This window comes from Balaenoptera ricei, chromosome 4 (assembly GCF_028023285.1).
Source record: "Balaenoptera ricei isolate mBalRic1 chromosome 4, mBalRic1.hap2, whole genome shotgun sequence".
Lineage (NCBI taxonomy): Eukaryota > Metazoa > Chordata > Mammalia > Artiodactyla > Balaenopteridae > Balaenoptera > Balaenoptera ricei.
This window is the reverse complement of record NC_082642.1, coordinates 66,406,083-66,430,532: the sequence shown is the minus strand read 5'-3', so window position 1 is coordinate 66,430,532 and position 24,450 is coordinate 66,406,083. Positions and strand designations below refer to the sequence as shown.

General features: G+C 38.6%; 1 protein-coding gene across 5 annotated transcripts in view; it reads left to right on the top strand.

Annotated features, from left to right (window-relative positions):
• PLD1 (phospholipase D1) overlaps nucleotides 1-24,450 on the top strand; it is a 213,086-nt gene that overhangs the window by 172,882 nt on the left and 15,754 nt on the right. For all 5 annotated transcript variants that reach the window (XM_059920532.1, XM_059920528.1, XM_059920531.1 and 2 more), the window contains 4 exons: nucleotides 1,540-1,653; nucleotides 3,998-4,047; nucleotides 15,300-15,434; nucleotides 23,204-23,357. In XM_059920532.1, coding sequence (XP_059776515.1) covers nucleotides 1,540-1,653; nucleotides 3,998-4,047; nucleotides 15,300-15,434; nucleotides 23,204-23,357 — 453 coding nt within the window. The remainder of the gene's footprint in view (nucleotides 1-1,539; nucleotides 1,654-3,997; nucleotides 4,048-15,299; nucleotides 15,435-23,203; nucleotides 23,358-24,450) is intronic.

The window sequence follows — 24,450 nt, the reverse complement described above, 5'->3', positions numbered from 1 at the left end:
CAGGGCAGTGGTGTCCAGTCCCTGGAGTGTGGGCCTGGGAGGACCAGGCCGAAGGTGATTCTGTAAAGGCAGTTGAAGCCAGATGGTGTCAATTTTCAACTGTAAAATTCATTTGGACTTTTAAATACTGGCTGTGAGGAAATAGCTTAGGTATTCTTTCTGTTCTTCCCACTATCCTGTTTACTGTCTAGAAATGTGAGCTTCGTACCCTTATTTGACAGAGAACTTTAACCGTGTATATATTTTTTTTAAAAATGGGGTTTTTCCAACTCAAACTGTGTTTGCCATCTAGCGATTAATCCATGCCATTACAACACCCTGGTTCAGATTCCTCATTTCTCAGCACTGCGGTTAAAGCTCATAGGCCTCCAGACTCCGTTCTGTTGGCCACGGCTTCTGTCTCAAACTGCACTTTCCCTGTGCCCTGATATGTACGGTATGTTGGCATCAGAGACCTCAGTAATGATATCTGACCCCGCTGAGAGTAGTAATAATATTCACCTGAAAGAAAAATGTAGCTGTTTAGAAGACAATGCACCTTAGAAATTAAGTATTATGAAAAGTTTAAGTAGGTTCCGATTTGAAAATTAACCTGTAGCAGCATCTTCGTGTGAATGCAGACTTCTCACATAAACTGGCGAGATTCTGACCATAAGGGATACCACAGTCATCTCCAGACTTTCTCTTCTTCCTGTGTGTTTTCTAGAGAGAAGGATATTAACAGTCTAGCCTCCAAAGAGGCGACACCTATTTGAACATAATTCTCCAAATTTCTGACTTTCTGAATGCAGATCAAAATTAGGAGCCACATTTTCTGCTTCTGTTTCTTTTCTTTCAAAAGCTGTTGTTAATCAGTTGGGACGGCAGACCAAGAAATATTGTGTTATGTCTACAGGAGATTTAAAACTCAACATCAGTTATTCAAAATTCTTGACAGGCCCAGGGTAACATTTTGCATCTGAAGCAGAGTTTCCAGAGATGAATCAGAGTTTCTAAACAATGCTGATTTCTGCATTGGAAAATATACTGGGTCCAATATCTTTTTTTGCCCCTGAGTTTTAGGCTGTGGGAGCTCATTTACTCAGTAATTACTAACTGAATGCCTACTATTTGCTGGACTCTGAGCTTGGTACTGTGGCTATAACTTGTTATACATAAAACGGTTAGGATAACGTCTTTTTCAAAACTTTATTATAACCCCTCCACCTCCCATGGGATCCAAGCAAGGCTTTTTTACAGTGAATTTTGTCCTAGGAAGGATTGTGCTATAGAGAGATAGTGGGAACAATTCCCACTTTACTGCCAAGTTCAGCTTATTTTTCAGGTTGTTATGAACGGTTACCCTGGATAACAGTTTCTGGCCTTTAATCCAACAGCATCCCCTTCCCTGCCAAAGCCTGGAACGTGATAGAATGTACTGTAGGAAGCCATTCACTCAGTCTCCAAAACCATGTGAACTGCTTGACTGTCATTTTTAACTGTTACTGTGTCTTTTTTTTTTTTTTTTTCTGTGCAACTCCTTCCATCTAACTTTTGCAGGGAAAGCCAGAGATACCGGGTTTATGTTGTGATACCACTTCTGCCAGGTTTTGAAGGAGACATTTCAACCGGTGGAGGAAATGCTCTACAGGCAATAATGCACTTCAACTACAGGTGCCAAAGTTCTAAAATCCTCTGTTTACAGCTTTCAATCAGTTATGCATGTAAGCTGGCGAAAGCAATGGAAGTGTTTCTCCACATCTATTCAGTGGAGCATTGAACAGATGGACACTTTGCTTTATTTTACTTTTGAATCTTGGCCTGTTTACTAGTTGATAAAATTCAAATAGAGCCTAAAATCATAAATGGTAGGCCTAGGACACATGGCACGTATAAAAGAACTAAAATATTAGTGTCTCTTTTATACTCATTGCCTATCACATATATAGAGTGCTTGTCTCCATTTATGAGATGTATATATACACACAATATATATGAATATAAAAAAGACTAATATTTTTGTTCTTGAATATATATTAATATATTATAAATGGAGACAAAGACTTTATATAGATACAGTTATGAAGTCCTTTATACATAATTAATTTTTAAAGATAATTTTAAAATTATCTTTAAGCCACCAAATAGTTATTGAACTTTCCATATTCTTTGCAGTAAGTAGATGAAAGAAAAAAATTAAATGCTTAAAATGGTATGATTTGCACATATTGGTTTATGATTTTTCTAGGCAGCAGTCCTTCAACAAGGTTGGTAATAATAGTCTCTGCCAGTAAGTGAAGCGTGAAGGTTCTTTCCTGTCTCCTGGAATTTTAATTGTTTTCCCTACCATCACTTTGTTAAAATTTTAGGGAACGTGGTAAGTCCTGTTCTCAATATTCTAAAAAGCAGAGTTTCCATATTCACTCAAAAAGGCACATGAGACTTCAGACTTGGCCAGTGGAAGATTATGAGGGGGGTTGAGAGGTGCTAGCTGGTGGGCGGGTGTAGAGAGGTGCTGTAGAAAGTGATGGAAAGGCCCCCCCTGACGTTCTTTTTGGGTCACTTAGCTGAGAAGAGGTAAATGGACAGGCCTGGCATGAATCCACGTCCCAATTATAAGCTCTGTGACCTGAAGCACAAAAGAGTCCTACTCAGGATCACACTTAATAAGTCAAAGCAAGGACTAGCGCCTGGATATTTTCTTTTAATATCCCCTGTTCTTCAGAACCACCTGTAGTTTCCCACCTTTCTAAGCAAATTCTTTTGTGGGGGAGGGACAAATGAAGTCTTGCCCCAAACCCACAGTGTGTAAAGCAGATAAGGGTTCAGGGCCTTGGTCAAATTGGGGCTGGGGGCTTAGATGCCCTTTTGCTTGAGTTCCCCTCCCTAGAGGCACCTCCTCAAGATCTAAGGTCCTCCAGGCACAGTTTGAGCGCACCACTGTGGTGGAAATCTTTTTTTGTTAATCCTCTTGCTTCTTTCCGACTTTTTAAGCTTGTATCTTTCTGTCTGCCAGGGTTTCAAGTAAGGCGTTTTGTTTCATCTGGGGTAATTTTGCCTCATTACAGTATGAGAAAACTTTAACTGTGCTTTGGTCTATACACTTGGATTGAAGATTTGCCCGTTTCTAATATTATCTGATTTATAACATGGCAAACAAAGCTTTTCAAGTATTTAAGGCACTGACATAATGTTTAATTGGATTTTATGCACTTCATTTGCCATGCTAACATTATTTTTGGAATATTGTCGATTGTAGTTATTTTCTGTAACTATTTTCTTGGGTTTGAGCCAACTGAATGAAATAACATGCTTCGCTTTTGTTCAGCAACCAAAACTATAACCTTTTATTATGCAAAAACATCTCTATTTTCTGGCATCATCTTTAATAATATCAGCATTTCCCAGGCATAACTGTACTTTTAATTACTTTCACAGAGCAAGCAGATGGAACATAGAATTTTTTGTCTTGTCGGTCTTTATAATTCATCGACTATTATCAGAGTCTTGAGAAGCAAAATCATTAGTAGAGGCAGCTATTTGAGACTATATTTTTCACTTTTAAGGGGTTTTCTGACTTTACAGAGACAGCTCAGGTATAATAGTTTCCTTAATTCCAGAATTACTTTGCTAAGTTTGCCCTTTTCACCTCTGAAAGTAATATGATTCTGTAAGTATTCTTATCTATTGTGGCATTCTAAGTTTATCTTTGCAGTCGCCACATTTTCTAAGTGGGAAAGCTCATTCATAACCCATCTTTTAAAAATAGCATCTCTTTCTGAAATCTAAGATCAATTTTATAACTTTTCCATTTACGCACTTCAAAATAACTTGTCCCATCAATATCATTACAGAAGTGACATTCATATGTTTTTTTTGGCTTTTAAAAAATCTATGAAGCATCTTCTCATAAAAGCACTTGCTCTATTTTTACTTGGATTAGGACTCTACCCCACAGATATTGCAATTGAAACTATTGAAACCTCTATAATTATTTCTTTCCTTTACATATGTTCAGAACCATGTGCAGAGGAGAAAATTCCATCCTTGGACAATTAAAAGCAGAGAGTAAGTAACTGCTTTTCTTTTCCTCCATGGTTGTTTTTGGTGACATATCAGTGATTATTAATGTTTTCACAGTGTGGTTATAGGACTCTTCACAAAAGGTAGCCCACAAAATGCTTAACAGAAATAAATTACTTATTCTCATTAAATTGTCCAAACATTGTTCAAATGAAGACATCACAGCATGAGCTGCATAGGTGATAAAAATGAGAGTATGTTTACAATTTTTTATAATTTATTTTTATTTATTTATAATAATTGTTTTGATAAGAAGTGGGATTTGTAAGGCACTTCAAAATGACCCCACGTGTATCTTCTCCTGCGATCCTTCACCACAGTCCTGGGAAGTAAGCAGGAAGGTGTCATCCCTGCTTTAAAGATGAGGACACAGTCAACATGTATATACGTGGCCTCCTACAGATGCAGAAGTCCCAGGGTTCTCACACACTGTCATATTTAGGGAGGAAAACTAATTATATAACCATTTTAACACCATAACACTTGACTAAATCTTCGAGGGTATTATACTGGAGGTAAGTAAATAAGAAAAAAACCGACAGTGATACCTTTAACTCCTGAAATTCTTCACATTTTCAAAGGCACTTTCTCAGATATCTTAATTGATCCTTCCACATAGTTCTTAGCTACAGTACATTGTAATTGTGGGTTTACTTACCTATATCTCTGTGAACTGGCTCTAAGTTTAGCACATAGTAGGTACTCAATAATCTTTTATACCCTGAACAGTAGGTACAGAAAATTCCACAAGAACTAAACTGAAGAAAGAACCCAATTTGTCTGACCTCCAGTTCATATCGGGTTAAGATTGTGAAAATTTGTAGGTTACATTAAAAAGACTAGATTTTTATCCAGAAAAAGACAAGATGTGGTGTTGGATGCCTCTGATCACTGATTGAACTCATCAAAGTGGTGTTTATATCAAAGCTCACTGACTGATGGCAGGTGAGAGAAAATGGTACCTTGGGAATGGATAGAAAGGTTATGTATGGATAAAACTGTGAAGGAGCATTTGAGGGGATGTGGGAGCAGAAGAGTAAGGGAAGGGTCAGATAATCCTAAGAGTTTTAACCCAACTCATCAGGAGGATGGAGCTGCCACAGGAAGGTCTGAAGAGTCAGGAGGAGCCACCGCAATCATATGATGCCATGTGGTGTGGCGTTCACATATGCTATACACCCAATTGAGGTTTTTGAAAATTTTATTTTACACTGGGAGCCTCCTAATCGTGGTGCACTGGGTGATGTATCAGAATGTAGGGAGAAAAAATTAGTCCTTCCATGTATGTATATTTTTCCTTAAAAATAAAGAATTAGGACATTAGCAGAAATGGCATAGTAAGGATCCCCCCAAATCCATTCCTACATAAAAGCAACAAAAACACTAACAAAAATTGTCAAAAATCAACTTTTTCAGAACTCTGGAAATTAACCAAGGGCATGCAACAATCTGTTTATTCAAGAAAGGCAGCAGAATCTTGGTAAAAGCAGCAAGCTTTTTAATTTGCCGTATGCCCATCCCCTTCTCCTCATTCCACAGTAGTCTTGAAAACCAGCTCCCCATCACTGTGAAAGAAAACCAACAGCCTAGCAGCCACTGGAAGGAGCCAAATGGGTTTGAAGCTCCCATCCCCCAACAATTCTCAGAGAATTGTCCTAATTTGACCTGTCTGACAGTTTAAAAGACTTTAAAATGGCTAGTTTAACTATGTTCAGAAAACTAAAGGAAACAAAGCTAAAGAACTAAAGAGAAGTCTAAAAACAATCTCTCCCCAAATAGAGAGTATAAAAAAATAGAATTTTTTAAGTTAAAATTTTTATTAATTTTTTTACATAAAAAGAACCAAATACGAATTCTGGAGTTGAAAAGTATAATAACTGAAATGAAATGTACATTGGAAGGCTCAGTAGCAGATTGGAGTAGGCAGATGAATCAACAAACTTGAAGATAGGTCAATTGAGATTATCCAATCAGAGGACCAGAAAGAAAAAAGAATGCAGAAAAATGAATAGGGCATTTAGAACAGCCAAAACAATCTTGAAAAAGAACAAATTGGAGGACTCATGCTCCCAATTTCAGAACTTACTATAAACCTACAGGAATAAAACCAGTGTGGTGCTGATATAAGGATAGACATATAGATCACAGGAATAGAACTGAGAATCCAGAAATAAACTCTTATGATTATGGTCACTTGAATTTCAACAAGGGTTCCAGGACAATTCAATGGAGAAAGAATAATCTTTTCAGCAAATGGTGATGGAACAACTGTATATTCACATGCAAAACAATGAAGAATGACGTCTACCTCACGCCACATACAAAAAATAAGTCAAAATGGATCAAGACCTAAAATGTAAAAAGTGAAACTATAAAACTCTTAGAAGAAAACATGGGCAAAAAGCATCATGACCTTGGATTAAGCACACGTTTCTTGGGTTTATAACAAAAATATAAAAATGGATAAATTGGATTTCATCAAACATAAAAGCTTTTGTGCTCCAATGGACACTATCAAGGAACTAGAAAAAAATGACAGAATGGGAGAAAATGTTTGCGAATCATATCTCTGATAAGGGATTCATATCCTGAATATACAAAAGAACATTTACAAGTCAACAATAAAAAAATAATCCAATTTAAAAATGGGCCAAGGATCTAAATAGACATTTCTCCAAAGAAGATACACAAATGGCCAATAAGCATATAAAAAGATGCTCAACATAATTAATCATTAGGGAAATTCAAATAAAAAGTCACAAGATACAACTTCATATCCACTAAGATGGTTATAATTTAAAACATAAAAAAGATAATGATGAGAATATGAAGATATTGGTACCCTCATATGTTGCTGCTGGTAATTCAAAATGGTGTGGGCTCTTTGGAAAGCAGTTTGGTAATTCCCTAAAAGTTAAACATAGAGTTACCATATGACTCAGCAATTCTCCATAGAATATACCCAGGAGAACTGAAAGCACGTGTTCACACAAAAACTTGCACATGAATGTTTCTAGCAGCATTATTCACTATAGCCAAAAGGTGTAAACAACTCAAGTATCCATTAATGGGTGAATGAAGAAACAAAATATGTATATCCATACAGTGGAATATTATTTAAATCTAAAAAGTAATGTACTGATCCATGTTGCAACATGGATGAACCTTGAAAATATTATGCTATGTGAAAAGAAGCAAGACACAAAAGGCCACATATTGTATAATTCCATTTTTATTCAATGTTTTTAATAGGCAAATCCCTGGAGGCAGGACAGTAGATTAGTCATTGCCAGGGTCTGGGGAGTGACTTCTAATGGGTATGACATCTCTTTTCAGAATAATTAAAATATCTTAAAATTGGATAGTGGTGATGATTGTACAGCTTTGTGAATATACTTTAAAAAAACGAACACTGAATTGCATACTTTAAAGAGGTGAATTTTATGGCATACGGATTTTTAAATGATTTGGAAGTTTAGAAATAATGAATTAAGCTTTTAGGACTAAATAATTTTAAACTTATCTATCTATTGGTGTGTGGTATTCAATAATTTTTCACTAATGGTCTCCTCAATCTAAAATATCTTAGAAAGAACTTTGGACAGAAGACATGTACATCACCAATAATAAATAATTTCAGGGACTTAACCTTGTGGTCGTGGTAAAGAATCCACCTTCCAATGCAGGGGACACCCGTTCGATCCCTGGTCTGGGAACTAAGATCTCACATGCCGCAGGGCAACTAAGCCCGCACGCCACAACTGTTGAGCTCACGCGCCTCAAAGAGAGAGCCCACGTGCCGCAAACTACAGAGCCCAACGCCTTCTGGAACTCGCGTGCCACAACTAGAGAGAGAAAACCCACACGTCGCAACTAGAGAGAAGCCCAAGCACCGCAACAAAGAGACCGCGCCTTAATGAAAAGATCCTGCATGCCTCAACGAAGATTCCATGTGCCACAACTAAGAGCCAACACAGCCAAAAAATTAAGGAAAATAAATAAATTTAAAAAAAAAATAACAATAAATACTTTCAAAAGGTGTATCTAATTTTATCCAGGACACAGATTTACCAGAGTATTACCCTATCTATTTTCTAACAGTTTAAAATTAAACTGATAGTGAATGAGTAGGGTTCTAAAAGATATACTGATTACAAACAAAATCAGGAAAGCCATTCGGTAATAACAGTGGCTAGTAAAAATGCAAAGGTGAGGTTATAGGAGAATAAAAAGTCAGAACAAGCCTATTACTTAGTTTCTCAACCATAAAAATGTCCTGAACTTATTATAAAGCATTTTCTTTTGCTCTGAACCCTTTTCCTGCCTCTGCCTATTCTGGGGAAAAATTGGATTTAACATAAGTAATTTCAATGTTAAGCCCTCTTATGAAAAGAGTTCCAAGTACCCTGGGAACAAGTCAAAATCACACATCTCAGTGGGGAAAATGTTCATTGAACATGGAAGAACAGATTAATTACATAATGCCCCTTTTTGAGGTACAGTGTTGTTGGTTTTGTTTTTGTAAATGTATAGTGGGTTTTAAATACATGAACTAACTAATCTCTAATTGGATAGAGAGCTGTAGTTTTGTACTGTTTCAATTCTTTAGAAATAACAAAATTGCTGCTACGAATATGTTAAAATTCCTGAAAAGAAAACCAGCTGCGATTAGTGTATAATTTTCTGATACACTAATCTTCAGGGATCTAGTGTTTAATTTAAAGCATTTCTTTATTATTTTTATAATTGTTGTGAATTATGGCATTTTAGCAGCCAATTTAGTATAATTTAACACAAGGTCTAGAGGTATTCAATCAGGATTAGAAACGTACATATAGGAAGTGCTTGTTTAAGCAGCAAAAGCCTGTAACAACTCTTCAAGTCCTTTCACAAAGTGTCCTTATAAACGTAGAGTCTATTGTATCAAATCTCTCATCTTTCGAGCTATCGATATATATGCACCAACGTTCACAACAGATATGTCTTAGGGGCCTATATAAACCTCCAGATTCTCACATACCTCCATAACATGTAAGTTGGAACCCCTCATGATTCTTTTCTATCTATTGCTTCTTATTAATACCTGTCATGCTCCTGGCTTTCTTATATTTTCTTCAGAAGGCACTGTTTCAGTATATCTTCACACCACAAGTTAACATCACCAACTTTGTATCTGTTACTCGTTGAGCCAGTTTCCTTCACAGAATAAAGTACAGTCAGACCTCTGTATCTGCAGTTTCCCCATCCACACATTCAACCAACCACAGATCGAAAATATTTGAAAAGGAAAAAACAAAAAAACAAAAAACCAGAAAGTTCCAAAAGGCAAAACTTGAATTTTCCATGTGCAGGCAACTATTTGCATAGCATTTACATGGTATTAGGTATTATAAGTAATCGAGAGATGATTTAAAGTGTACGGGAGGATGTGTGTAGATCATACGCAAATGCTCTACCATTTTATATAAGGGACTTGAGTAGGGCAGATTTTGTTATCCTTGGGGGTCCTGGAACCAATACCCTGTGGGTACTGAGGGACAACTGTACTGGCCAAAGTAATTTCTCGATTTGCTTTGTCATCTTCTCACTAGAGTGTGTGGTGGATCCATTCACCTCATTTGACAGGCCACACTTTAATTCATCAAAATGTCTGCTTTCTGGCTTGGAACCTTTGTTTTTCTTTTGTCCCTGTGACTGGTACTCACCCTTAGCTTTCTTCTTAAAGGCATTTTTCATAAAGAAATAAAGATTTTTTACCACTTCACAAGAGCTATTTTGGGGACTTCCCTGGTGGTGCAGTGGACAGAAATCCGCCTGCCAATGCAGGGGACGCGGGTTTGATCCCTGGTCCGGGAAGATCCCACATGCTGTGGAGCAACTAAACCCGTGCCCCACAACTACTGAGCCTGTGCTCTAGAGCCCGCATGCCACAACTACTGAGCCCACATGCCACAACTACTGACGCCCACATGCCTAGAGCCCATGCTCCACAACAAGAGAAGCCACCTCAATGAGAAGCCCGCGCACAGCAATGAAGAGTAGTCCCCGCTCGCCACAACTGGAAAAAGCCCACACACAGCAACAAAGACCCAACACAGCCAAAAATAAATAAAATTAAATCTAAAACAAAACAAAACAAAACAAAACAAAAAATCCTTTAAAAAAAAGAGTTATTTTGTAGCAAGGATGAATGGGAGTAGGTATGGACTGTGGGCTGTGAGGCTCGCCCACTAGTTGGAGTGTTGCTGAGACTCTCCAGACCTGCTGTGGAATGGCACAAATCTGTGCCTTAGGAAATTACAAGTTATTATGTCTTAAGCTTTCAGGCTGCTAACAGCCAGTCAGTATCGTTAATCCTTAAAAAATATTTTTAAATAATTTCAAACGTACGGAAGAATTTCCAGAACTGCCATATACCCTTCATCCTGATTTCCCAAATGTTAATAATTTGCCTTCTTTGCTTTATCATTCTCTCCAGATAGATAGATAGATAGACAGATAGACAGACAGACAGGTGGATGGGTTTTTTCCCTCTGAACCATTTGACAATAAGTTGCAGCCATGATGCTCATTTACTCCTAAATATATGTGTGTTTCTGAAAAAGCAGGACATTTTTAAAGCAGCTATAGTTCAATATAGAAATTAATGAAATTAACATTGACATAATACTATTATCTTGTTTGCAGACCTTACTGAAATTTTGCCAATTGTCTTACTAATTAAGGTCCTTTATAGCAAAAGGGGGGGAAATGTTTTTGTGTGTGTGTGTGTGTGGCCCAGGCTTCAATCAACAACATGTGTTGTATGTATCTTTATTTTCCTTTAATCTGAAATAATCCCTCAATCTTTTTATTTTTGGAGAATGGGGGGACTTTCATGATCTTGGTATGTTTGAAGAGTACAGTTATTTTTTGTAGAATAGCCCTCAGTTTCGGTATATCCATTGTTTCCCCGTGATTAGATTCAGGTTATGCGTTTTCAGCAGGAATATCACAGAAGTGATGTGCCCTTCATATACCATGTCAGGAGGAACATTGTGTTGATTTGCTCCATTACTGGTTATATTAACTTTGATCACTTAGGGAAGGTGGGATCTGCCAGGTTTCTCCACTAAAAAATTACCATTTTTCCCTTTGTAATTAAATATTTCGTGGGAAAACACTTTGAGTCTATATAGTAAATATCCTGCTTCTTATCAAACATTCACCCACTGGTTTTAGCATATATTAATGATTCTTCCTGGATCAATTATTACACTATGATTCAGTTATTATTACTGTATTTCCAAATGTTGATTTTTTAGTTCCATTGCTTCTTCTATATTTATTACTTTCTTCTAAATTTCTTAGTTGCAATTCTACTATAAGAAAGTTTTCCCTTCTTCCCCACTATGCATTTATTCATGTGTAGACCTATGGATTCTTGTGTTATTCAGTGGGTAATAATTTTGATGATCAGCTTGCACAGGTTTGGCCAGTGAGGGCCTTTTTAAGCTTGCTTCTATGTGCTTTGGACATGTCCCCATCAGCCTTTTTTTCTTACTGGCACAAGAGTTCCAGACCCATCTTGTATATTCCCAGAACTAGCCCTGCAATCAACCATTTCTCCAAGAAACCTAGGTTCTTTTAGTGGAAATTGGCATTTAGAAACCAAATTCTGGGTGCTAGATATGATCATTACTACTGGGATATTACTGCTTTAGGCCTTTTGTATACACATTATCTATTATATGTCTATCTATCTGTCTATTTATCTATCTACCTATCCATCTATCTATCTATTATCTATCTGTCTCCATACTGATACTTATAATTCCAGTCCCATGCCACAGGATTCCTTCTATTATCTCTAATATATATACTTCCTCAATCTTAGAATACACGAAAATCTGTAGCCCATACTACTATGAAAAATAAATCTCACTAGAATTCAATATTTGTTTACAGTTCTTTTTGTCTTTAGCCTAAGAGTATATGCTCAAAAACCAGTGTTGAAAATTTACTTGGATTATGTTATTAATTTGAAATACAGTTAGGTTCATTGCTTTAATTTGTATTTCATTTTAGGCTTTTTTTTTTTCTGTCTTTCTTGATTAAATGTGTGTAACAGACTTCCAGTAGTCAGAACTATACAAAAGGCATGCTTAGACAAGTGCCACTCCGCTATACTTCCTTTCAGTTTCTTCCCCACCCATCTTTTCCACCCTATTCCACTCATCCCCTATTGGTAACCAATTTTGTTAGTTTCTAAGTTATTCTTGCTGTGTTTCTTTTTGTACAAATGAGCAGATACATGTTTATTTTCCTATTTCTCCCAATCTCTTTCATAAGAATAGCATACCACATATTTTCTTGTGCATTTGTTTTTTCATTTAACACTACATCCTGGAAATCACTCCGTATCAATTCATAGAGATCTTCATTCCTTTTTAGCTCTGCATAGTCTCCCATGTATAGATTTGCCATAGTTGATTCAATCATTCTCCTCTGTATGAACATTTAGGTTGTTTTCAATATTTTTCAATTACAATTATGCAATTGATAACTTTGTGCGTATATGTTGTTATTTGTTGGAAGTGTATATTTAGGATAAGTTTCTAGAGTGGGAATGCTAGGTCAGTAGGTAAACACATAGGTGGTTTTGTTAGATATTGCCAAATTCCCCTCCAAGTTTGTACCAATTTGCATTCTCACCACCAATGTAAGAGAGAGCTTGCTTCAACCCAGTCTCACCAATAGAATGTGTTATCTTACTTTTTTTTTTTTTGGCCAATCTCATAGGTTAAAAAATGGTTTCTCACTGTGGTTTTAATTTGCATTTCTGTTATTATGAGTGAGAATGTATGTCTTTTCAAATGTATCTTTTCGTGTGTGTGAATTGTCTGTTCATGTCTTTTGCCTATTTTTCTGTCAAGACTTTGATCTTTTTCTACCTTCAGTTATTGAGTTCTTTATATGTTCAGACTCAGTTCTTTGTCTGTAATATACACTGCAAATACGTTCTTCCTCTTTGTCATTTGTCTTCTGTTTTTGCTTATTGTGTTTTGTGTCATGCAAATATGTTTTTTTAAATTTAGCCAACATTATCGATCTTTTCTTTTTTTTTTTTTTTTTTTTTTTTTTTTTTAATACTTTATTTATTTATTTATTTTATTTTTTTATTTATGGCTGTGTTGGGTCTCTTAGTTTTCGTGTGAGGGCTTTCTCTAGTTGCGGCAAGTGGGGGCCACTCTTCATCGCGGTGCGGAGGCCGCTCTTCATCGCGGTGCGCGGGCCTTTCACTATCGCGGCCCCTCCCGTTGCGGGGCACAGGCTCCAGACGCGCAGGCTCAGTAGTTGTGGCTCACGGGCCCAGTTGCTCCGTGGCATGTGGGATCTTCCCAGACCAGGGCTCGAACCCGTGTCCCCTGCATTAGCAGGCAGATTCTCAACCACTGCGCCACCAGGGAAGCCCTCGATCTTTTCTTTTATTGGCTCTAGATACTTACAAGCCTTCCCTGCACTCAGGTTAACAGGAATTCACCCTCTTTTCTTCTAACACTTGTATGGTTTCATATGCTTACATTTTCATCTCTGATTTATTTGGAGTTCTTACGATTGCTGGGAGAAATGTATATAATTTTTATCTTTTTCAAATAGCTATGCAATTGTACTAGCACCTTTCATTTAAAAATTCTGTTCCTTTATGTAAAAAGCCCTTTTCCTAGAGATGCAGCCTTTATCATACGCAAAATTTCCATACCTACTTGGGTCTGTTTCTGGACTTCCTATTCCATTCACTGGTTTGGCTGTCTATTTATGTACCAGTTCTACACTGTTTTAATTATACAGACTTTATAGTATGTGTTAATATAAAATATGGGGGCTTCCCTGGTGGCGCAGTGGTTAAGAATCTGCCTGCCAATGCAGGGGACACGGGTTCGAGCCCTGGTCTGGGAAGATCCCACATGCCGCGGAGCAACTAAGCCCGTGAGCCACAACTACTGAGCTTGCGCGTCTGGAGCTTGTGCTCCGCAACGGGAGAGACCGCGACAGTGAGAGGCCCGCGCACCGCGATGAAGAGAGGCCCCCGCTCTCCGCAACTGGAGAAAGCCCTCGCACAGAAACGAAGACCCAACACAGCCAAATATAAATAAATAAATAAATTTAAAAAAAATAAAAAATAAAATAAAAAATAAAATATGGGAAGGGTTATTTGTAAATGGAGGAACCTCTGTATATTACCTATGAACAAACTTCTTTCCAATATACTTAAATTTAATAGATACACTAACATCAGCAGTAAAATAGAAAACATCAGTAATACATGGAAACTTCAGTAAATGAAACATGAACTACCATTGGTTCTATTAGTATGCTTCAGATTCTCTTTTAAAAATTTATGTTCTCTTTCTATAAGAATCTAAGGTGGTTTGGTTCCACTCCATTTATTCTTAGTATCAGACTTTGCTTATCCAGGGCAATTGCTCTGTGGGAGAGGGACCATAAAATCTCATGACTAACACTCATGCCAGGGTAATGAATATGGGTTGGTTTGATATGGAATGCATTTCTTCTTATCACATAAATGACCCTCACATGATGAGAGGACAACATTTTAAAGTACAAACCTAGTACTGCTTGCTCTGAAGAAAATTCTCCAAAGTCAAATGTACTTAGGATTCTTTCCTAATTGTAATGATTTAGAAGGAGGAGTGTTATTTAATTACCAACACTCTTACTTTCCCAAAGTCTGCAAAATTTATCTGCTGCTTTGAGCTGGATACGTTGCAAAGTATGTGTACATCAGGTAGTTTGGGCTCACATCTTGCATCTGATTTAAACAGCGGCAGGTGTCAACCAAGACAGATGCAAATGTCACACTGAAATCTTGGGTTATCTACTGCAGCTATACTTTATCACTCTTCAGTAGTTGCTCACCAAATCATTAAAATAAAATGTTCATATTTGAATTTATCTTTGGATTACCTCGGCATAAGGAATTCTTAGAAATCACTTCAGTATGATATTTTAAAATTGTATCTCCATTCATATTAACAATATAAAACTCTTCAGAAAGCAAAAATAGATCCTAGATGTATTCTGAAATTATACACACACACACATACACACATATATTTTACAGTCTATTCTTAACCTGTTTATGTGGTATATTTGTTTTGAAAGACAGTAAAATATAAGGTGCCATTATTGAGCTTGGTCATATTAATTTTAGTGATTTCTTATTGAATTTACAGTCGGCAATCAGTGGATAAATTACATATCCTTCTGTGGTCTTAGAACACACGCAGAGCTTGAAGGAAACCTAGTCACTGAGCTTGTCTATGTCCACAGCAAGTTGCTAATTGCTGATGACAACACTGTTATTATTGGTAAGTACTTGGTCTCTAATTGTATTCCTTGTTAGTTGACTTAGCTCATGCAACAATCTTTCTTTTTATTCCTCTAAAGCTTCCTTTGCAGTTGAAAGGGACAGTCACACAGTTATCTAAAACATTTCTGAAGCAATCTTTTTTGCTTATGTCCTGTCTAATCCCTGCCTTTATCTATGAAGTAACAGAGGCACAGAACAATCAAATGGCCATCGTGTAAATTACAGTCTCCAGAGACAGCAATTTAACCCAGCAGTGCAATAAAAAGCCTGCTCTCATTAATTCTTTATTATTCCCTTGTTTTTATTTTGAATCCAAGTACCTAGATTTCTGGGCTTGGAAGGAGGAGATGTGGGGAGGGAAATGTGTCACAAATGAGTACCTCGTGGTAATTTGTACATGTGCGCATCACACCCACCTAACCATTTCCACAGATCTGAAGTTTTGCAAGAGTTAGGATCGGAAGGATATTAAAATATTGCTGCCTCTGTGCTTACCATTTTTTCCCTTGAGTCAATGTTTTGGATGTTATTAATCAGAGTGCAGAGCAGACCAGCTTTGTTGGGGGCGGGGGTGAGGTGGAAATTGTGTAGTAACGATACGATGTAGTCCTAGACTAAGGTCTGCAGTCTGTACCTGCAGTCCTTGCCCCACTGACAGATTCGGGAGAGTTACTGGTTGTACATTCTACCCAGATTAGATCTTGACCAGAGGGGTGGGTTTGCAGCTTCATTCTTATATACACCTGGAAAGCTTCATTTTCCCATCATTGAATTGGTTTGCCTTCTAATATCATGTTACACAAACACTGAAAGGCCAGGAGGAGAAATAGAGTATTAATAACCAGCCAGATAAATGAATTGACAAGGATGGAGGGATGTTACTTAGAGATATGCTGTGTCCCACTATTGGAAATTTCACTCATCCATTTTAAATAAAATGTAGTTTCTCAGCTTTAATAAGATACTTAACTATTCTTTAAGAAATTAAGTGTCATGGGGTGTTTTGAAAAATTTTGGCAGTAAATATGCCTTTTCCATGTCTATCCTCCACTGAGAAAAGAAAAAAAAAATCTCATACCTAGGAGTAATGAGACTGTCTTGTCTGGAAGATGATTTGAAAAGAAAAAGTAGTTCAGAAGCCAGAAAATGTATAGACCACAGTGTGGTGATACATATATATATATGTGTGTACACATGCACACATTCTTTTAATACTTACTGGGCATTTAAGAAAAATATCTTGTGTCTTCAAGTTCTTACTCAGTAGGGATCAAAGCTCTTTAAGGATTTATTTCCTCCCTTACTTCCCCCAGTATACAAGTTTTCTCTTATTTCCCGCAAGCTGTTCTGGTCTTGCTCTTCAGAAGCCAATCTCAGAATATTTTTATAGTACATTTGGCAATGACAATAAGGAAAGGAAAAATGTGATTTTGCTGAAATGAAAAAAACAAACAAAGCCAGATAAAATTCAGTTGATCTCTTCAGCAAGATTTCAGAACTCTTGAAGTAAAAATTAACAGATGTAAATATTTTCCTTTTAAAGGTCATTTTGACCTTCAACCTGCTTTACTTTACATCAAGTATAAATGCAAAGTAGTTTTCAGTATCTGAGCTAACAGTTAAACAGATCTGTAGAGTTTTTTAGTTGACTTATTTTCTTGAAAGGTCTCTGACCCCTCAAAGGCTACAGTTTATTTAGGCCAGCAATAATTGATCCATTTTGCACATCGTTCTTACCGACTATCTTGAAACTGAAGATGTGGCCTTGGGAGTATGACGAGGTCTCACTTGCTAGTCTTTAGAGGCTGCACTTCTTTTTCTCCTTCCCCAAGGGCAGAACACATTTCCCCCCGTGGAAAATCCACAGGTACTTTTGTTCTTTTTATCTCAGTGGAAACTCTATGAGAAGCAGGCTTGTTATTGCTGCTGTCAGATATCTGGCCTGTTTTCATAACACAGACAGAGAACAATGTTTAAAATTCTCAAAGAGGAACTTGAGAAGTTAGGTTGACAATATTTTACAGGTGTTAAGCAAGTAGTTGAGAGCTTAAAAGGAATTAAAGTAACCTGTGATTAAATTTTCTAACATGGCAGACTTAGGCCAGAATTATTGAATAATTGACGTAAGAAAAATGACTAATGGTTTTTCCTCATTTTTTTCCTCACAAGGAAATACTTGGTTTCTCACCTTGAGATCTCTTGTGTGTGTACCTTTAATTATCTCTTACCCCCGGTGGCCCTGTTGGTCCTGAAATCTGTGACCAAGTACAGTTTTCTAATTCATCTTACTGGCACTTAACAGAACTAACATTTATTTGCTTTCCTAAACAAAACAAGACTATCCTTAAATAGAATTTGAGTCTATCCTGTTGACTAAATGAAACGATTTTTTTTAGTATTCACTAATCCATTGCACAACACAACAGGGAGATACAAAACATGATCACACAGTGCCACTGCCCTACACAGCTCATGGGCTACAGGGGAGGCAGATATTCTTTCCACTAAACACCGGAAACATCGGGATGGATATTGATGAACTGGCGCGAGAAGGTCTAGAGACGGTCAGCGAAGGTGGGTATGTGGGAACCTATGGAGAGAGAATGGATATCAGTGCTTAAGGGGCAGGCTTGAGAGCAGCTGTTGAGAGTCTGTAGTTGAAAGGCCACCCCAGTAAAGAGCGAGTCCCGTGGGTCTCAACCCTGGCTGCCTTAGGATTGCCTGGTGGCTTTTTTTTTGGTGGACTATCCTTTTTTAATTAAGGTATTATATATAGTAAATTGCACAGACCTTAAGTGTATAGCTTAATGAATATTCACATGTTTACATTCATGTAACCACCACCCAGAACAAGATACAGACTATTTCCATCACTCTGACAGGTGTCCTCCTGTCTCCACTCAGTCAATCAGCCCCTAAAATGTTTTCACTGTCACCACAGAACAATTTTTTTTTAAATTTTATTTATTTATTTTTGCTGTGTTGGGTCTTCGTTTCTGTGCGAGGGCCTTCTCTAGTTGCGGCGAGCGGGGGCCACTCTTCATCGCGGTGCGCGGGCCTCTCACCGTCGCGGCCTCTCTTGTTGCGGAGCACAGGCTCCAGACGCGCAGGCTCAGTAGTTGTGGCTCATGGGCCCAGTTGCTCCGCGGCATGTGGGATCTTCCCAGACCAGGGCTCGAACCCGTGTCCCCTGCATTGGCAGGCAGACTCTCAACCACTGCGCCACCAGGGAAGCCCCCACAGAACAATTTTGAACACAGATGAGTTTCAGTTCAGATAAATGAAACTATCATTTAAGGGGAAGATTATTCATGTCTGCAATTTACTTTCAAATAGATTCCCCCACCCCCGAAGATGGATTAATTGATAGATAAAGGGATGGAGTGGTATTAGGGGAAAATATTAATGCCTGGTTCCTACTTCCAGAAATTCTGACTCATTGGTCTGGTTTGAGACCCAGGCATCAAGCTTTTCTTGCTTTTTGTCTTTGCTTTGGCACCAATATCTTGTGAAAGCGTCCTGGGTGCTGCTGCCGTGTAGTCAAGCTGAGAGCCCCCGAACTGGAGGCACAGGGAACACAAGTGGGTAGAAAGTACTGAGTAGCCCACTGAGGCTCAATTGAAGAGTCAGTTTTCCTTTAAAACAAATAAGCTAAAACAGGGTAGAGTTTGTGTGTTAGTTGTCTATTACTGCTGTAACAAATGACCACAAACTTACTGGCTTAAATCAGCACAAATTTATTATCTAACCATTCTATAGGTTAGAAGTTCAACATGGGTCTCACTGGGCTAAAATCAGGGTACCAGCAGGGCTGTGTTCCCTTCTGGAGGCTCTCAAGGTGAATCCATTTCCTTGCCTTTTCCAGCTTCTCCAGGCTGCCCACATTCCTTGGTTCATGGCTCCCTTCTTCCATCTTTGAAGGCAGCAATGTTAGATCTCTCTGAAAGTTCTCAAAGTGTCAACCCATTCTTCTGTAACCACATCTCTCTCTGAATCCCGTTTACTTTTAAAGACTCTTGTGATTATACTGGGCCCACCTGAATAATTCAGGATAATCTCCTTATTTTTAAGGTCAGCTGATTAGCACCCTTAATTCCACCTCCACCTGCAGCCTTAATTCCCCTTTGCCATGTAATATAACATATTCACAGGCTTTGGGAATTAGGCCATAGTCATCTTTGGGAGCCATTATTCTGCCTACCACAGAAGAATTCACAATGTCTGAAACAGGACATTTGAAAAAAGCAAAACCACAGAGGAAATGACAGATAAATCCAACTGCATTAAAATTCAGAACTTTATTCATTAAAAGTTGCTGTAAATAGAATAAAAAGATAAACCACAAACTGAAAAAAAGGTATTTGCAATACAGTTAATATTCAAAACATATAAAGAACTCCTTAAATCAATAAGGAAAGACAGTATCCAAAGAAAGATGGGCAAAGGAATTGTATAGGAACGTCCCCAAAGAGGACATACCTGAGGCCCATAAGTATATGAAACATGTTCATCCTCATTAATATAATAATGAGACAAAGAACAGGTTTTCAAAATACCAATTGGCAAAAATTAAAAATTGGACAATCCAAGTATTGACAACACTGAGGAACCCCGGGGATTCCACTCTTGCATACAGAGCCCAGGTAAACTCCCACATGTGTACGCCAGGAAACATACATAGCTATGCAGAACATAATTGTGTATTACAGCAAAACTCTGGAAACAACCCAAATATCCATCAACAGTAGAATGGAAAAATAAGTTTGGGAGTGCTCATTCAAGGAAAATAATGCATTACAATTATGCACAGATAAATCCCAAAGACATGATTTTGAATGAAAGAAGCAAATCTCCAAAGATTATCTTCTATATGATTCCACTTATACAAATTAAAAATAAGCCAAAAGTAAACCTTTTTTGTTTAGGAAAACATCATCAGAGCATGATGAACACAAAATTCTATACAAATTCTCTCTTAGGAAGGGAAGGTCTTTCATGGGAAGACAGCTGAGGGCTTCTGGGATGTGGTAATGTTCTGTTTTTCAGCTTGGATGATAAATTCAGTGATTTTCTAGAATTATTACCTAAGTTGGACTTATAAGTTTTCATATACTGTTTTCTATTTTGCTATATTACATACTGTTTAAAAAGTTCCTAATAGCGGACTTAGAAAAGGTCATTTTCCAAAAATTATCAAGGCAATGTCCTAATAAACCAAGGGATTGCAGTTACCATAAAAAGTAGTACATGAATACAGAGCATATTTCTTGTAAACAGTTAAAACTCTAAGGACTCATAGAGAGTAAAAGGTCAAAATTCCACTTACTGTCTCCCTCTCTCTGCCAGAAGGTACTCACCACTCTTACCCTTCAGTGTGCATCTTTCTAGAGGTCACTTGCCCTCTCTTCTTCCTAGTATGTTCTATAGAAATGGGGTAATACTATGCCTGCTGTTCTGAATTTGATTTTCAGAATATGGGAATGTTTAACAACAAGAAGGGAGGTAACATTTACATCCATCGATATCTCATTTTCGGTATCTCATTTATTCATCTGAAATTTTCTCTTCCCTTTCTTCACATTCCTATTAAGTAGTAGCCAACTCACTTACCCAGCGTGGTTGAGAGTCAGTGCTCTGGGAAACTCCAGATGGGCCCTGGAAGTACAAGAACCACACCCTCTAAGAATTCCAGCTCAGAACGCCAGGAATGCATTCCTCCCCTGGCGATGGGAGGGAATCTGAGAGGACTGGTGTGAAAGTGTGTGTGTGTGTGTGTGTGTGTGTGTGTGTGTGTGTGTGTGTGGCTTTCCAGGGGGCTCACATCCCCAGTCTCCCTGACGGTGAAGAGCAGCTATGTCCTGCCAATTCGGCAGCCCCGGCCCGAGAGTGGCCTCTGCTGGGGCCCTGTGGTAGTGATGTCCCAAAGCAGCACTGTGGAGTCCTTATTCCTTGGCCCTGACAGTTGATTCACCCAGAGAGGAGACGTCTTTGATACAAACGCTACATGCCAGCAAGTCTTCCCTTCCTATGCCAGTGTTCTCTAGTGCAGATATTCTCGAGGTAACAAGTATCTGATAATAATGCCAGTAATAATTAGCATTTGTGGGGCAGTTTATAGATCGGTAAGTGCTTTCACATGGTCTTACTTCATTTTTACAACAACCCTACAAGGTCTGTATTATGATCTCGATTTATAAAAGATCAAATTAAAGCTGAGAAAGATTAAATGACTTTGCCCAAATTAATGCTGGGCCACATGTTAAGCCCAAAGACATGGCTGCAGATTTTATAGTGTAATTAAAATGTAAGTGTATGTATAAAGGTTGATTTGTTGCTAACAAAACAGTGTTTCGAAGGGGGGGCCCACCTTACCATGCTCTAACAGTGCTCCCAGCTTTCTGTGAGGTGCTCCATCCTTTCTGTCACCCAGAGTCCCTATGGGACACCATTCCCATCCACAGTTATCATAGAGTTGTGTATTAACTATGTGACCATATTGTAGCAAATGGCAGTAAAGACTCTTCAGGAAGAGCCAGCTTCCTCTCATGTCCAACATCCCACCATCTGGGCTCTGGGTAGGGCTGCTAACACCTTACACCCCGATGGTCCCCATCACAGACGGTAGCCCGAGCTTGTGTTCAACCAAACTCTTCTGCTCCCTGTCTGCAGAAGCAGTGGAGTGTGGGACTAGGGCAAGAGGAGCAAGAAGAAAAAAGAGTCAGTCAGGCCCCTTTTGTAGTTTGTAGGACACCTCAAGGATTCAAAAGTGTGGATCCGCGATGATTAATGCAGAAAATGTAGCAAGGTTTTTGAATACACAGCAGAGGAGCGCAGGAAGTGCAGGTTGAACTAATATTCAAATACTTGCCCTTCACATGTGAAAGTCAGCATTCTCAGCTCGTTTGGATTTAAAAATAGAATGGAGGGAAGTTGATACAGAGGCTGTTGGCATGCCACACAAGTGAGGCAAGAGAATGAAAACCCAAAGCCACTAATGATAATCTGTATTTGGGAGTGGACTGTATTGTTTGTGAAGGTCCTCTTGTGTTTTGACATTTATAATTATGTGACCATGAGTTAAAGTCTACAGAGTTTGATTCCTAAGTATGAAACCTTATTGCACTGAGCTGGTAAGTGTTCTTGTTTCTTTGTGTGCTTAATGACTATATCAGTTAGAATCCTTTGAGCCACAAGATAGAAAATTCAGCTAGAAGTATGTGAAACAATAAGGGAAATGTATTACTTCACATAACAGAAAATAAGAAGGTTCTAGGGTTGGCTAGCTCAGTGACTTAAAGACCCAGAGTCTTTCTTCTTTCTGCTCTGCCATCTTCAACTTGTCTGTTTGTCCCTTGGTTACAAAGTGGCTGCAGCAGCTCCCACAATCATGTCCTCATGCAACCCTTCAAGCCAGAGTATCCAAAGACTGGAAGTGACACCATCTTGTTCTTGTGTCTATTTATAAGAAAGAGAAAAACTTTCTCAGAAGCCCCTGGCAGATTTGCCTTATGTTGCATTGACTAGAATCATGACAAGTGCCCATTTCTAAGCTAATCACTGGCAAAAACAATGAAATGACCATGACTGGCCTTAGACTGATCAAGATTTACCCCTGGGTTAGGGAGCGCCCTGCCTTCCTAGAGCACAGCATCTCTTGATACCTGAACAAAATTAGGGGTTTTTTAGCAAGGAAGAATTGAGTCTGGAGGGCAAATGAGTGTCTGCCAGGACAAGAAAATTGTTCAGTTTCACTGTTTCTCCTTATAGGCTCTGCCAACATAAACGACCGAAGCATGTTGGGAAAACGGGACAGTGAAATGGCTGTCATTGTGCAGGACACGGAGACGGTCCCTTCAGTAATGGATGGAAAAGAGTACCAAGCTGGCCATTTCGCCCTAGGACTTCGGCTGCAGTGCTTTCGGTGGGTCTCGGGAGCTGGGTCTCCCTCACATAATCCCGCTGCAGTGGGCAATGGAACCCAGCCCAGCCTCTGGCCCTTAGCGCACATGCCATCTCCAGGTTCTTCTTTGTCCAACACAGCGTGAACCACAGCAGTCGTATACAACATGGCTCTGTGGGGGGCATAAAAATTTCCTGTTTGAACAGCTTTTATTATTTTTATGTGTAATGGAGAAAACTAGCATTTTAAATCTATTAATTGATTTAGGACCAGGTCAAACCATCTAGTGTCTATTTAAGTTTTTTATAGTGAGTCCATTTTTAGAAATCGAAATAGTTCCAGCGATACAAGGATATGATAAAAATTACTAAAGGAGAAAGCTAGCGATTCCTGGTGTCAAATTAAATGTGGAAACTTCATTTCTCAGATTTAAGATGACCCCAGACATGGAAGATTCCTGATCTTCTGCAAGAAGATGTGAATTTTAAACAAACCTGTGGTCCAACAGAGAGAGCACTGGGCTAAGTGGCAGGGGTTGTGTGTCCCTAAATGAGTCCTTCATTCAGTTAAGTGTTACTGAGAACTTTCCTGGGCGGGGCTCTCACTGGCCCCGCCCCAGCCCCTGTAGTCCAGTCTCAGTTGTCAGAGTGATCCTTCAAGAACCTAACTCAGGTCCTATCACTCCTCTGTTCAGCCAATCCTCAATGCCTTCTTATCTCTCTCTCTTTTTTTTTTTAATGGCTTCTTATCTATCTCCTGTCCCTCTCCCCCAGCCCACTGAAGACACACTGCGCTCCCCACTGTCTGTGGAGCACACCCTGACCACTCTCCCACCTGTAGGCTTTTGCAGGAAGTCCACAATTAGAAGATTCTAGAGCTATATTGGCCAGGATGGGATTTCAGTGTGGCCGCTCTGGTGAGATAGAGCCAAGTGTCCTCGATTAAGGGTGGTATTTTAAGCTATTTGATGAAAGGCACTGCACAGATACTGTGGTGGTGCTGTTGTTTTAACCCTTCCAGTGTTAATGGTCGCTTCTGAAAACTGGCTCACTTGCAAATGGGCACAAACCCAGCACTTCCCTCCTGCAAATGCCGGCGGCCCTTACCTCCTACC